The following is a 15,446-nucleotide window of genomic DNA, read 5'->3' as shown; positions in this document are numbered from 1 at the left end:
TGTATCGAGACAGAAGCGAGATATGATCCCTCCCTGCAGGGTATCGAGACAGAAGCGAGATATGATCCCTCCCTGCAGGGTATCGAGACAGAAGCGAGATATGACCCCTCCCTGCAGGGTGATACAGCCAGAAGCAAGATTGACCCCGCCCCTGCAGGGTGATACAGCCAGAAGCGAGATATGACCCCGCCCCTGCAGGGTGATACAGCCAGAAGCGAGATATGACCCCGCCGCTGCAGGGTGATACAGATAATAGTGCAATATAACCCCGCCCCTGCAGGGAGATACAGATAGTAGGGCGATTATAACCCCGACCCTGCAGGGTGATACAGATAGTAGGGCGATATAACCCCGCCCCTGCAGGGTGATACACACCGAAGCAAGATATGACCCCTCCCCTGCAGGGAGATACAGATAGTAGAGATATGACCCCTCCCCTGCCGGGAGATACAGATAGTAGAGAGATATGACCCCTCCCCTTCAGCATAATACAGACAGAAGAGAGCTGTGACCCCGCCCCTGGAGGGTGACAGATAGTAGAGAGAAATGACCCCGCCCCTGCAGGAGTGATCTAGACAGAAGCAAGATATAACCCCGCCCCTGCAGGGTATACAGATAAGAGAGCCAAGACCCTGCCAATGTAGGGTGATACAGATAGAAGAGAGCTGTATTCCCCGATCCTCTTAGGGTGTCATGTTTCAGGATTTTAAGAGACCCATCTCTCTTTTCTCCCTCAGGTGAAGTCTCAGGATGAGCAGCATGTTGTGGGAATGATTAAGATGGAGGGTGATCACATTCTGGTCTCCTTCCCTCTGGACCTGGAGGTGACGCTGAAGGCCATGTTGTTGAGCTCTTCCCTGTACCTGGTGAGTAGTTGCCTCCATGTAGGTTGCTGGTTAGCTCTGTGGTCTGAAGGAGATGGAGAAGGACGTCTGATGGCTCCACCATATGAATTACCCTGTGTGACTGGGTCCTTCTCCCATACCACACAATCAACAGGGCGAGAGATGGCTGTACAATCCAAAGAGCATTTATTCCAAGCAAATCAAATGGTTCATAACATAATCCACAAAACAGAGGGTAAAATTAGTCCAGAAATATGAATATACAGTTAGGTCCAGAAATATTTGGACAGTGACACAAGTTTTGTTATTTTAGTTGTTTACAAAAACATGTTCAGAAATACAATTCTATATATAATATGGGCTGAAAGTGCACACTCCCAGCTGCAATATGAGAGTTTTCACATCCAAATCGGAGAAAGGGTTTAGGAATCATAGCTCTGTAATGCATAGCCTCCTCTTTTTCAAGGGACCAAAAGTAATTGGACAAGGGACTCTAAGGGCTACAATTAACTCTGAAGGCGTCTCCCTCGTTAACCTGTAATCAATGAAGTAGTTAAAAGGTCTGGGGTTGATTACAGGTGTGTGGTTTTGCATTTGGAAGCTGCTGCTGTGACCAGACAACATGCAGTCTAAGGAACTCTCAATTGAGGTGAAGCAGAACATCCTGAGGCTGAAAAAAAAGAAAAAATCCATCAGAGAGATAGCACACATGCTTGGAGTAGCAAAATCAACAGTCGGGTACATTCTGAGAAAAAAGGAATTGACTGGTGAGCTTGGGAACTCAAAAAGGCCTGGGCGTCCACGGATGACAACAGTGGTGGATGATCGCCGCATACTTTCTTTGGTGAAGAAGAACCCGTTCACAACATCAACTGAAGTCCAGAACACTCTCAGTGAAGTAGGTGTATCTGTCTCTAAGTCACCAGTAAAGAGAAGACTCCATGAAAGTAAATACAAAGGGTTCACATCTAGATGCAAACCATTCATCAATTCCAAAAATAGACAGGCCAGAGTTACATTTGCTGAAAAACACCTCATGAAGCCAGCTCAGTTCTGGAAAAGTATTCTATGGACAGATGAGACCAAGATCAACCTGTACCAGAATGATGGGAAGAAAAAAGTGTGGAGAAGAAAGGGAACGGCACATGATCCAAGGCACACCACACCCTCTGTAAAACATGGTGGAGGCAACGTGATGGCATGGGCATGCATGGCTTTCAATGGCACTGGGTCACTTGTGTTTATTGATGACATAACAGCAGACAAGAGTAGCCGGATGAATTCTGAAGTGTACCGGGATATACTTTCAGCCCAGATTCAGCCAAATGCCGCAAAGTTGATCGGACGCCACTTCATAGTACAGATGGACAATGACCCCAAGCATACAGCCAAAGCTACCCAGGAGTTCATGAGTGCAAAAAAGTGGAACATTCTGCAATGGCCAAGTCAATCACCAGATCTTAACCCAATTGAGCATGCATTTCACTTGCTCAAATCCAGACTTAAGACGGAAAGACCCACAAACAAGCAAGACCTGAAGGCTGCGGCTGTAAAGGCCTGGCAAAGCATTAAGAAAGAGGAAACCCAGCGTTTGGTGATGTCCATGGATTCCAGACTTAAGGCAGTGATTGCCTCCAAAAGATTTGCAACAAAATATTGAAAATAAAAATATTTTTTTGGGTTTGGTTTATTTGTCCAATTACTTTTGACCTCCTAAAATGTGGAGTGTTTGTAAAGAAATGTGACAATTCCTACAATTTCTATCAGATATTTTTGTTCAAACCTTCAAATTAAACGTTACAATCGATCCTCTCAAACTAATTTGATCAGCTTCTATGAAGAGGTAAGTTCAAGCCTGGAGCAGGGAAATGCAGCGGATGTTGTGTATATGGACTTTTCAAAAGCTTTTGATCCGGTGCCACACAAAAGGTTGGTACATAAAATGAGAATAATGGGGATAGGGGAAAATATGTGTAACTGGGTTAAAAACTGGCTCAGTGATAGGAAACAAAGGGTGGTTATTAATGGTACGTACTCGGACTGGGTCTCAGTTCATAGTGGGGTACCACAGGGGTCAGTATTGGGCCCGCTTCTTTTCAACATATTTATAAATGACCTTGTTGGGGGCATGCGGAGTAGAATTTCAATATTTGCAGATGATACTAAACTCTGCAGGGTAATCAATACAGAGGAGGATAATTTTATATTACAGGGAGATTTATGTAAATTGGAGGATTGGGCTGAGGAGTGGCAATTGAAGTTTAATGTAGATAAATGTAAGGTCATGCACTTGGGTAGAGGAAATAACATTTATGATTATGTACTTAATTGTAGAACACTGGGTAAAACAGACACAGAAAAAGACTTGGGTGTATGGGTGGATGGTAAACTTCACTTTAGTGGCCAGTGTCAGGCAGCTGCTGCCAGGGCTAATAAAATAATGGGATGTATTAAAAGAGGTAGAAGTGTTCATGAAAAAAATATAGTTCTACCTCTGTACAAGTCACTAGTGCGACCGCACTTATATACTGTGTACAATTCTGGTCACCGATATATAAGAAGGACATAGCTGAACTGGAGAGGGTGCAAAGAAGAGCGACCAAGATTATTAGAGGAATGGGGGGGCTGCAACACCAAGACAGGAAAAACGAAGGCTTAGGGGGGATCTAATCACAATGTATAAATATATGAGGGGACAGTACAGAGACCTTTCCAAAGATCTCTTTACACCTAGGCCTGCGACTGGAACACGGGGGCATCCGCTACGTCTTGAGGAAAGAAGGTTTAATCATAATCACAGACGAGGATTCTTTACTGTACGAGCAGTGAGACTATGGAACTCTCTGCCGCATGATGTTATAATGAGTGATTCACTACTAACATTAAGCAGAGCCTGGATGCCTTTCTTGAAAAATGTAATATTACCAGTTATGTATATTAGATTTTATGACAGGGTATTGATCCAGGGAACTAGTCTGATTGCCGGATGTGGACGAAGGAAGGACATTTTTTCCCCATTGGAACTTGTTTGCCACATTGGGGTTTTTTTGCCTTCCTCTGGATCAACATGTTAGGCTACGGGTTGAACTAGATGGACTTAGAGTCTCCCTTCAACCTTAAAAACTATGATACTATGATACAATCTGCACTTGAATTCTGTTGTAGAGGTTTCATTTCAAATCCAATGTGGTGGCATGCAGAGCCCAACTCGCGAAAATTGTGTCACTGTCCAAATATTTCTGGACCTAACTGTAATTCAATAAGCAATAAATGTCCTGGTCTCTCTGAGAAGTCCCAGCTTCTCCCAGAGGTTCAATCCTTCTCACTTCAAGGTCTCCAACAGACTGCCTAATCTCCCAGGTAAGCAGAGAGTCCACAGTAAGTGGACTCTAGGCCCACCTCCCCCCAAACCCAGGGACGGAAGTGCCTCAAGAGGCTATAACCCTGCACTATAGGGGGTGATTACTTACAAACAATACAATGTACACACAAGCAGTACAAATAATGGACAGTGAACCAAGCTTAAAATAGGAATCTGTACAGCAAGATACACCTCCGCCCCCCATATCCCACCATCACAACCTCTCTCTCTCCTTCTGAATAAGTGAGTATGCCATGAGGTCTACACAGACCTCTTGCCATCTCACTTAAGTCCATGTTGCTCAGCTGTGGATAGTCTATCAGCGTTCTGGTGTTAGCTTCCACGCGTGTATTGGATGGAGAAGCTGTAGGTAGGCCGATCATCAGCCCAACCACACATCGCTTGACCCCAAAGCCAAAGTCAAGATCTACAATCGCCTTTGAGATATTCATCCTTTGTCCTCCAGCCAATTCAATAACAATCTCTGGTCCATGATGTATCGTCTCTGGCCGAACCACCCGGGGATCAGCTATTGTGAGAAATGCCCCGGAGTCACAAAATCCAATGACTCTCTGTCCATCCAACATGACCTCCTGTAAGTGCTTCCTCTGATGGTAAGGGGAACTCGGGGCAGTGGCTCGCACCCCATAAACCCCTAGTGGTTGGTCATGAGTGTCTAAGCCATTAGGCAAGTCGACTTGAAGGGGTGAGAACTCTTCCCACCTTGTATTTGGCTGTAGAGAATAAACAGGTCGATTTGGTGCAAAGTCATTCCTCAATCGACCAGCAGGGCAGGTGTCTTGCAAATGCCCAGGCTGCCCACATCGATAACATCTCCTCTGCGTCGTACTCCTTCCAATGTGCATTCTGGAGAAGGCAGTAGGAGAACCTGGTGACAAAGGCCGTAGGCCATACACTCCAACAGGGGCAACTATGGTGCAGGGGTCAGCGGTACACTCTGGTGGAGGTGGTAGTACCTCTTTCTCAGGCGGGATGGAATGCACAAGATGCACTGGACGAGATGGAGGTGCGAGGGGGTCCCTCCGAGTCCTTGCGGGAAAACTGGATTGTAGGTGGCCAGGTTTCCCGCACCCATAACATCTCCTCTCTGTGATTCCCCCAGGGCGTGGTCGGAACTGTTGGGGCCCAGAATTGTAAGCAGTGGTTGTCATCGGCCTGCAGCTGGTTGGAGGGGCAGATATAACCGGAGAGGGCCGGGGAGCAGGAGCAGGCTGTGGCTTATTGTCCAGAAGCCCCCTCCATTGTGGCCGGATAGTAAGGGCCTCATCAGCCAGGGCAGCAGCTTTATCCAAGGTGTGTGGTGTGCGCTCTCTGACCCACTCCCGTATTTCTGAGGGACACTTGTAAAGAAATTGTTCTATAAGAAATACCTGTATAACGTCTTCCTCATTGAAGGCGTCTTCCGCTTCCAGCCATCTCCGACATGCCTGAGACATCTTATGGGCATACATCCTAAACGATCCCCCCGTGGTGCATGGGAGGTCTTTGAGCTGTGCCCTATGTGAGTCTGGGGTGATGGTAATCCAGGATAGTCCGCTTTACAATGTTGTAATCCAGGTTCTGCTGTGAGTCAATGGTGTGATAAGCCTCTGCCAGGCTTCCGTTCAGGAGTCCCACTAACAAACGCATCCAGCCAGAGCACCTCCATCATGGCACACTGCTGCTGAAAGTCCTTGAAGAACCCTTCCACATCTCCAGAAGCCTCATCAAATGGCTTGAAGTCCGCCCGGGTGATCCGTACAGGCTCCCGGATCGCTGGGTTTACACTCCAACTCACATTACTCCCTCTGCCGGACTCCATTGCTTCTGGTCTCCTCTGTGCTCGGCGAGCAGCCTCCTCCTTATACTCCTGAGATACACCGGGGCCCAGAACCGCCATCTCTTCTGCATACCACACCAACCACTGGCTTTTTGGGGCAGGGATCCCCGTCCCCAGTGTTTGTCCGTCAGACATAGGTGGACTGGCTCTCACCCACCAGTAAATCAATTAAGGCCTCTTCAGTCAGTCCATGGTAGTTCAGGCCCAGATCTCTGGCTCTCTCCTGTAGATTGGATGTGGTCCAGTTTCTGTACTCACTCTGTGGGTGGATCTCTATTAAGCTGTGCTCTGTTGATACCACCGCTGCCACCATTTGTGACTGGGTCCTTCTCCCATATCACACAATCAACAGAGCGAGAGATGGCTGTACAATCCAAAGACCAATTATTCCAAGCAAATCAAATGGTCTGTGACCTGCTCGGCTGTGCTCTGTGACCTGCCCAGCTGTGCACGCTGTGCCCTCTGTGACCTGCCCGGCTGTCACATCCACCCGGTCTCACAACCACAGAACACTTGTAACCGCACCATCCCAGCACCTCCACATCCACCCGGCCTCACAACCACAGACCACGTGTAACCGCACCATCCCAGCACCTCCACATCCGCCCGGCCTCACAACCACAGACCACGTGTAACCGCACCATCCCAGCACCTCCACATCCACCTGGTCTCACAACCACAGACAATGTGTAACTGCACCATCCCAGCACCTCCACATCCACCCGGCCTCACAACCACAGACCACGTGTAACCGCACCAGCCTAGGACCTCCACATCCAGCATCTTCATCTCTGAGACCGGCCACCCGGACTTTGGCTGTAACAATCTATGCATAACCAAAACATTTCTATGCAAACTGCCAGAAACTGTTTCAGGGAAGCTCATCTGCTGTTCGTCGTCCTTTTCAGGGTCTCCACTTCCAATGCTGTGAGACTGAACATTTTATTGTGGCCAGCCAAATCACACCTGTGCAATAATCCTGCTGTCTAATCAGCATCTTGATATGCCACACCTGTGAGATGGTGTAACTTGGAATGAGGGCGCCTAGCCTAGGGACCCTAAGCTGTCTCTTATTCCAGAGATATGCCTGAAGGTGGCGATGTCTGGACTGCCAGCGTAACCCTGACTCCTGATTATCCCAGGTCTAATGCCCCCTCACCACTAACCCCGAGGAGAGCCGGGACGGGAGTGATGAAGCTCACAAAAACAGACAGCAGAAAACCAAAACACAAACTCTCTGCAAGTATACAAAGGGGGAAAGACAATATGTGATCAGGGAAAAATAAAGAACAGGGAGGAAACCACAAAACACAAGGATATTTCCACCACACACCAAATGCCACTCAGCAGTTCATCAACAGCTGCGTCACCATGCACAAAGACTGGTATCGCTGGAGCAAAGTTAGAGCTATAATCAGCATGAGGTACTAGGGTCCACCATCTTTTAAATGGCAGAGGCGGCTGTAATAGGTCTTCATCAAGCTTGTGACCCCAGCAGCAACTCACAGGCCAGCAGGAATTAACTCCTGCTAGACCGACCTCAAGGCAATGAAATGTGACATTTTGGAAAACCTGTCAACCACAACAAAAATAACGGTATTACCAGCAGAAGGTGGCAGATATGTAGTGAAATCCACGGAAATATCCATCCATGGTTTGCTAGGTCCATTTAACGGCTGCAGACTCCTAGGCGGACGAGATTGCGATGGTTTAGACCGTGCACAGGTGGCACCCTCAGGTGTACTAAATGCCATTTTCTACTCCTCCCCTTGTCAGACCTCAATCAGATTATAGGCCTCCCTGAGGTCAAGTTTAGAAAACCACTTTGCACTGGAAATCTGGTTAAATAGGTCCCGAATCCGCGGCATAAAATACGGATCATGAACCGTAATCTGGTTGAGCTCCAGAAAATCCAAACACAGACGTAGTCCTCCATCTTTCTTTTTTACAAGGAAAAATTCCTACACTATCGGGGATGAAGACGGCCTAATGTGACCACTAGCCAAACTGTTATGTATTCCTGGAGAGCTTTCTTCTCCAGACCGGACAGATTATACAGTCTGCACTTGGGCAATTTGACCCCAGGCTTCACCTCATGGTGGAGTCATAAGGTCTATGTGGTGGCAGCTCCTGACAAACCTTCTCAGAACACCTCACCAAACTCTGAGAAAGGCTCAGGGATAATAGAGGTTACAGTTGAGACACAGGTCCTCAGTGTTTCTGGCAGTACGAGCTCCAGTGAACAATGTCCTGGGGCTTCTAGTTCACTACCAGATTGTATAGTGTGAACCATGGGAATCCTAACACAATTTGTGTAGGTAGGTCCTTGAGCACCTGGCAATTAATACGCTCAGAATGGAGGACCCCTATGCGGAGCTCTAATCTCTGTACACACTCCTTGAAGACCCCATTGGGAGAGAGGTGAGAAGTTGATGGCAAAAATCCACATAGAACTAGATAACACATCAACCTTTTAACCCAGAGGAGCAAGCAAACTGTTCATTGATTATGTTGGCCTCAGAACCCTCAAGAAACACCTCAATGGAGACCTCTTGACCCCTATTTTTACCTTGGCAGGTAAGACACTACAATACCATGGTGGAGGAGATACGTAGACCCAGGTGGGAATCTCGCAATTTCCCTGGGTCTAACAGTTTTCCAACCCCTGACCTCTCTTAGGCACCAAGAGGAAAGCGCTGATAAAATGTCCCTTTTTACTGCAGAAAAAGCCCCTTTTAGGAGTAGGAAACTCTCTCCTCACTTGAGACGTCCCACTGAGCTGCATGGACTCGGACGAGGCCTCTGCAGGTGAAGCGGGTGTTGCTGCCCACTCCCGAATAGTCCGGTGGTCTAGTTGAATTACCAGAGCCTTGGCACACTCCAGATAGGGGGGGGGTCTCGTACATCACCAACGCCTCCTTCACCCTTTCAGAAATGCCTTGACATACTGGCTCTTGACAGTGGGGTCATTTCACTGTGTGTCCACTGACCAATGCCGGATTTCAGCACAGTAATCCTTAGTTGGCCGACTCTCCTGTTGAAGTGAACGGATCTTGGACTCAAGATTGTTGTCGATGAGACCGAGTGCAGAAAAAAACTCCCACAGACCTAACCACATGGAGCACAAGCACCAGGAGGCAAAGAAGATGCCCAACTCAGAAGTGAGACCACAATACCCACGTGCTGCGTCTCACAATACCCACGTGCAGGCGGAAATACAATTTACATGACTCTCGGAAGGAGACAAACTGACTGCGATCCCCAGCAAACCACTTTGGAAGAGGCAGTTTGTGTTCAGATGATCTGTCAACCAACCCAGACTGCACCAAGGAAGAAGACTGAACCTGTAGCGGAACTGCCCCCTTTAACTCTGCTACCTGGAGTAATAGCGCCTGCAACTGCTTTGTAAGGGATGTAATGGAGTCCATGGGGAAATATAAATGCGGCGAATTATAATATTACAGGGTGTGACACAGTAGCTTGGAATGGGGGTGCCTAAACTGGCCCACAGACTAGAGACTCTAGCTGTCCTTTATTCCAAAGGTACTTTAGATTGTGAAGAGGTCTGGACCGCCAGCGTAGCCCTGGCTCCTGATCAGCCCTGGTCTAATACCCCTGGGGAGGGCTGGAACAGCAGTGATGAATCCCACAAAAACAGGGGAAAACCAAAGCATAAACTCACAGAAAGCACAGCCAGGAGAGAAGACCGTACGTGCTCAGGAGAAATAAAGAACAGGGAGGAAATAAGAGTATTTCTACAACACACCAAATAACGCACAAGCAATCACCAGAACTAGATCAGCACAGCACAAGGACCGGTATCGCTGGAGCAAAGCTATAGCTATAATCATCGAGGAACAGGTTCCACCATCTTTTAAAGGGCGGAGGTGGCTGTGACCTAACCTGTGACCCTAGCCAACATCCAGAAATCAGCAGGAATTAAACTGATCCCCAGTGAGCACAAAACTGGTCGATGCCCGGCTTTGACTGAGCAGCTTACAACAGGTAGCACGTCAGACTCTGAAGTGTGAACAGGGGCAGATGTTGCCATGACACTTGGTGAGGGTAGAGCAGAAGACTGCATGACAGGTGGATGGATCATCTCCGCAGCGGAGAAGTGATCACTAACACAGATTTACTCAAGTTTGTGATCAAAATATGAGAGAAAAAGCCCTTTTGTGTAGATAGAAAAAGTCTAAGATCGTAGAGTTCACTCAGGAAAAATGGAGCAAAAACAAGTGGTGTTCAGTGTCGTAGCTGGATGCAGGAGCGCAGGCAGGAGAATTAGCGGCATGGACGGAGCAGACAGTCCAGGGCAGGGGTCTCACACGTTTAGGGCTTTTAATGATGGCATGAAAGATGTTTTCTGGATTATTCGCTGACTAATTCTCCATAGACTAGCACAGAAAGCAAAGGCTAGCGCTGGAGCTGAGGCGGGTGAGTAACAGATGCAATGCCAAAGCTGTATGAGTCACAATCTAACCTGCAGGTTATACCTGCTAAGAAACCTATAACTGTGGCAAATAACACACTACAAAGGAGCAAATAAATGTATTCCTGAGAGTGATATATATCTGAGAGCAGTGGGTGAGGATATAAAAGACGGTCAGGCTGCAGCCACTTTACTGTGCAGTTTACACCCTGCCCTGATTAATGCACTGGGATATGTAAAGACCAGAAGACTGATATCAGAGGAGAGAGGAGCGTGCCGGACCCCAGAGAAAGTGACAGAGGGATCACTCAAAGCGAAGACTACGAGGTGGCACAACAAGGAGACGCGAACACGACTCAGATGCCACAGACAAAGACACAAGGAATGAAAGACACTTTCCAAAAGGGACTAAACAATAAGTGAAGTCTGCGATCTCCGCTACATGTGCAGATAATTATTATGGCATCTCCAAAGTGACAAATACTCAAATCTTCCAAGGTCAGAGATCGTGAGGAGCAGCAAATTACAGACGTTACAAAAACGTGCGTTAGAGGAAAATGACAAATGATCTGGATTATGGAAGAAGAAATGCAGAAGCTGCCGGACATGTGCCAAAGAATATGGAGAGAAACTAGCAATACAGTAAAAGACATCCTGGGAGGAAAGATGGCGCTGGGAGGGCCGTCCTGGGAGGAAAGATGGTGCTGGGCGTGCCGTCCTGGGAGGAAGGATGGTGCTGGGCGTGCCGTCCTGGGAGGAAGGATGGTGCTGGGAGGGCCATCCTGGGAGGAAAGATGGTGCTGGGAGGGCCGTCCTGGGAGGAAAGATGGTGCTGAGAGGGCCGTCCTGTGAGGAAGGATGGTGCTGGGAGGGCCGTCCTGGGAGGAAGGATGGTGCTGAGAGGGCCGTCCTGTGAGGAAGGATGGTGGTGGGAGGGCCGTCCTGTGAGGAAGGGTGGTGCTGCGAGGGCCGTCCTGTGAGGAAGGATGGTGCTGGGAGGGCCGTCCTGGGAGGAAGGATGGTGCTGAGAGGGCCGTCCTGTGAGGAAGGATGGTGCTGGGAGGGCCATCCTGGGAGGAAGGATGGTGCTGAGAGGGCCGTCCTGTGAGGAAGGATGGTGGTGGGAGGGCCGTCCTGTGAGGAAGGGTGGTGCTGCGAGGGCCGTCCTGTGAGGAAGGATGGTGCTGGGAGGGCCGTCCTGGGAGGAAGGATGGTGCTGGGAGGGCCGTCCTGGGAGGAAGGATGGTGCTGGGAGGGCCGTCCTGGGAGGAAGGATGGTGCTGGGAGGGCCGTCCTGGGAGGAAGGATGGTGCTGGGAGGGCCGTCCTGGGAGGAAGGATGGTGCTGGGAGGGCCGTCCTGTGAGGAAGGATGGTGCTGGGAGGGCCGTCCTGGGAGGAAGGATGGTGCTGGGAGTGCCGTCCTGAGAGGAAGGATGGTGCTGAGAGGGCCGTCCTGGGAGGAAGGATGGTGCTGAGAGGGCCGTCCTGTGAGGAAGGATGGTGGTGGGAGGGCCGTCCTGTGAGGAAGGGTGGTGCTGCGAGGGCCGTCCTGTGAGGAAGGATGGTGCTGGGAGGGCCGTCCTGTGAGGAAGGATGGTGCTGGGAGGGCCGTCCTGTGAGGAAGGATGGTGCTGGGAGGGCCGTCCTGTGAGGAAGGATGGTGCTGGGAGGGCCGTTTTGGAAGGAGAGATGGTGCTGGGAGTGCATAGTTTTGATGCCTTCAATGTGAATCTACAATTTTCAGAGTCATGAAAATAAAGAAAACTCTTTGAATGAGAAAGTGTGTCCAAACGTTTGGTCTGTACTGTATGTATAATAGGAGAAAATAATAGGAATCACAAACATCACTAAAAATATATAATAGATAAGAAAATGTGCACTGAACACTGTCACACTTTTGTCCTCTTTGCCGCCTCTCACATTCTTCTTCCTCATTTAGACGTCAATCTCCTCTCTCTCCTTCTCTTGTCTCTTCCTCTCTTCTTCTGCCCCTCTTGTCTTTTCTTGTCTTCTCCTCCCTCTCTTCTCCTCCTCTTTTTCTCCTCCTCCCTCTCTTCTCCTCCTCTTTTTCTCCTCCTCCCTCTCCTCTTCTCCTCCTCTTTTTCTCCTCCTCCTCTTTTTCTTCTCCTCTTTTTCTCCTCTCATTTCTCCCCCTCTTCCACTCTTCTTCTCCCCCTCTTCTCCTCCTCCCTCTCTTTTTCTCCTCTTTTTTTCTCTCCCTCTTTTTCTTCTCTCATTTCTCCCCCCTCTTCCTCTCTTCTCCTCCTCTCTTCTCCTCTCTTCTCCTCCTCTCTTTTTCTCCTCCTCTCTTTTTCTCCTCCTCTCTTTTTCTCCTCCTCTCTTTCTTCTCCTCCTCTCTTTCTTCTCCTCCTCTCTTTCTTCTCCTCCTCTCTTTCTTCTCCTCCTCTTTTTCTTCTCCTCCTCTCTTTCTTCTCCTCCTCTTTTTCTTCTCCTCCTCCTTTTTCTTCTCCTCCTCCTTTTTCTTCTCCTCCTCTTTTTCTTCTCTTTTTCTTCTCCTCCTCTTTTTCTTCTCCTCCTCTTTTTCTTCTCCTCCTCTTTTTCTTCTCCTCCTCTTTTTCTTCTCCTCCTCTTTTTCTTCTCCTCCTCTTTTTCTTCTCCTCCTCTTTTTTTCTTCTCCTCCTCTTTTTTTCTTCTCCTCCTCTTTTTTTCTTCTCCTCCTCTTTTTTTCTTCTCCTCCTCTTTTTTTCTTCTCCTCCTCTTTTTCTTCTCCTCCTCTTTTTCCTCTCCTCCTCTTTTTCTTCTCCTCCTCTTTTTCCTCTCCTCCTCTTTTTCTTCTCCTCCTCTTTTTCTTCTCCTCCTCTTTTTCTTCTCCTCCTCTTTTTCTTCTCCTCCTCTTTTTCTTCTCCTCCTCTTTTTCTTCTCCTCCTCTTTTTCTTCTCCTCCTCTTTTTCTTCTCCTCCTCTTTTTCTTCTCCTCCTCTTTTTCTTCTCCTCCTCTTTTTCTTCTCCTCCTCTTTTTCTTCTCCTCCTCTTTTTCTTCTCCTCCTCTTTTTCTTCTCCTCCTCTTTTTCTTCTCCTCCTCTTTTTCTTCTCCTCCTCTTTTTCTTCTCCTCCTCTTTTTCTTCTCCTCCTCTTTTTCTTCTCCTCCTCTTTTTCTTCTCCTCCTCTTTTTCTTCTCCTCCTCTTTTTCTTCTCCTCCTCTTTTTCTTCTCCTCCTCTTTTTCTTCTCCTCCTCTTTTTCTTCTCCTCCTCTTTTTCTTCTCCTCCTCTTTTTCTTCTCCTCCTCTTTTTCTTCTCCTCCTCTTTTTCTTCTCCTCCTCTTTTTCTTCTCCTCCTCTTTTTCTTCTCCTCCTCTTTTTCTTCTCCTCCTCTTTTTCTTCTCCTCCTCTTTTTCTTCTCCTCCTCTTTTTCTTCTCCTCCTCTTTTTCTTCTCCTCCTCTTTTTCTTCTCCTCCTCTTTTTCTTCTCCTCCTCTTTTTCTTCTCCTCCTCTTTTTCTTCTCCTCCTCTTTTTCTTCTCCTCCTCTTTTTCTTCTCCTCCTCTTTTTCTTCTCCTCCTCTTTTTCTTCTCCTCCTCTTTTTCTTCTCCTCCTCTTTTTCTTCTCCTCCTCTTTTTCTTCTCCTCCTCTTTTTCTTCTCCTCCTCTTTTTCTTCTCCTCCTCTTTTTCTTCTCCTCCTCTCTCTTTTTTTGTTTTTTTTTTCTTCTAATTGTAATGAATGTTATTTTTTATTTTAGGATTACTTCATTAAAGTTTCTCGGAGTAATCTGGAGAGGCGAGCGCGCCAGAATTCCTAAATTTCATATGATGGAAACCCCTTTTATATATCTCAGCATTATCGCAGTCTCCTCGGCCTCCTGTATCCGGTAACGTCTTCTCCGCAGAGCATCGCACCCCGGCACACTGGACCATGTATTGCGGCCACAAATAACTGACATTTATGGGATAACGACTGTCTGACAACCTGACAACCCAGATTCCGGCCTTTTGTTATAATACACCCAGTATCCTCCATCTGAATAAAGATTGTATCTGTCTGACCTGGCGCCTCTGAGGAGTGAATGTGAATATCTGGTGGGCACTACAAGTCCCAGGCTCAATGTGGCTGCTGCCTCTGTGCCGTCACTGGTGGTCTACAGTGGAGGGGGCGGTCAATGTCAGCATCCCTGGTCGTCTGTAGTGGAGGGGGCGGTCAATGTCAGCATCCCTGGTGGTCTACAGTGGAGGGGGCGGTCAATGTCCGCGTCGCTGGTGGTCTGCAAAGAAAAAAGGGTCAATGTCAGCTTCCCTGGTGGTCTGTGTGGCACCCTGGACAAGCCAGGACCTCATAGGTACTACAACAACACACCCCGGCTAGGCACACCGAAGTCAAACAAAAATCCTTGTTGCCTCCCTCCAGGGGCTGATGTCCACACCAGGGGGTGGGCCACGCAGTTGGCCCCACCCACCGAGGAGTTCACAGTCCTGGAGGCGGGAAAAGGAAAAAAAGTCAGAGAGAGAGTTTTGGAGAGTGAAGTGGTAGTAGAGGAGACTGACCGTGTCCGGGTGTGTGGCCCGGGCACATACAGCAAGGTTGGCAGACGGTGGTGACCGTCTGCAGGAGAGGCTGATTTGAAGTGAACCGTAAGGACCGGAGACTGGCGGTTGCCCGCCGGTACCGGATCGGGGAGCGAAGAGAAGCCAGCACCATTCGGCAGGGCTTACGGACCCCGACAAGGCTAGGAGTCGCCGTAAAACTGGTCAAATCTGTTAGCGAAGGGAACCTCCGGGGTTTCCCAGCAGTCAAGACCCGATTGAAGGCAACCGCTCAAACCGTGAAGGGAAACACAGTCATCGCCAAGGCTACAGTTCCCAGGGCCAGAGCCTGCGGGCAAAAGGGGCTCCCTCAGCATCCATCCAAGCTGGGGAGTGGGTTACCGGTGGGAAGCCATTGGAACCGTGAACACAACACAGGTGCAGGGAAAGGCAGTCACCACCAACCTACCGGGAGAGCTACCGCAGCCGTCTGTG

At 48.6% G+C, this 15,446-nt stretch overlaps 1 protein-coding gene across 2 annotated transcripts in view; it reads left to right on the top strand.

Annotated features, from left to right (window-relative positions):
- The window catches only part of LOC142302200 (phospholipid scramblase 2-like), a 63,615-nt gene extending 49,139 nt beyond the window's left edge, over window positions 1-14,476 (top strand). For both annotated transcript variants that reach the window (XM_075343293.1, XM_075343291.1), the window contains 2 exons: window positions 738-866; window positions 14,174-14,476. In XM_075343293.1, coding sequence (XP_075199408.1) covers window positions 738-866; window positions 14,174-14,233 — 189 coding nt within the window. In that variant the 3' untranslated portion in view covers window positions 14,234-14,476. The remainder of the gene's footprint in view (window positions 1-737; window positions 867-14,173) is intronic.
- The last annotated feature ends 970 nt before the right edge of the window (window positions 14,477-15,446 follow it).

This window comes from Anomaloglossus baeobatrachus, chromosome 4 (assembly GCF_048569485.1).
Source record: "Anomaloglossus baeobatrachus isolate aAnoBae1 chromosome 4, aAnoBae1.hap1, whole genome shotgun sequence".
Lineage (NCBI taxonomy): Eukaryota > Metazoa > Chordata > Amphibia > Anura > Aromobatidae > Anomaloglossus > Anomaloglossus baeobatrachus.
Note: the sequence above shows the minus strand (reverse complement) of the source record. Positions and strands in the feature narration are given on the sequence as shown.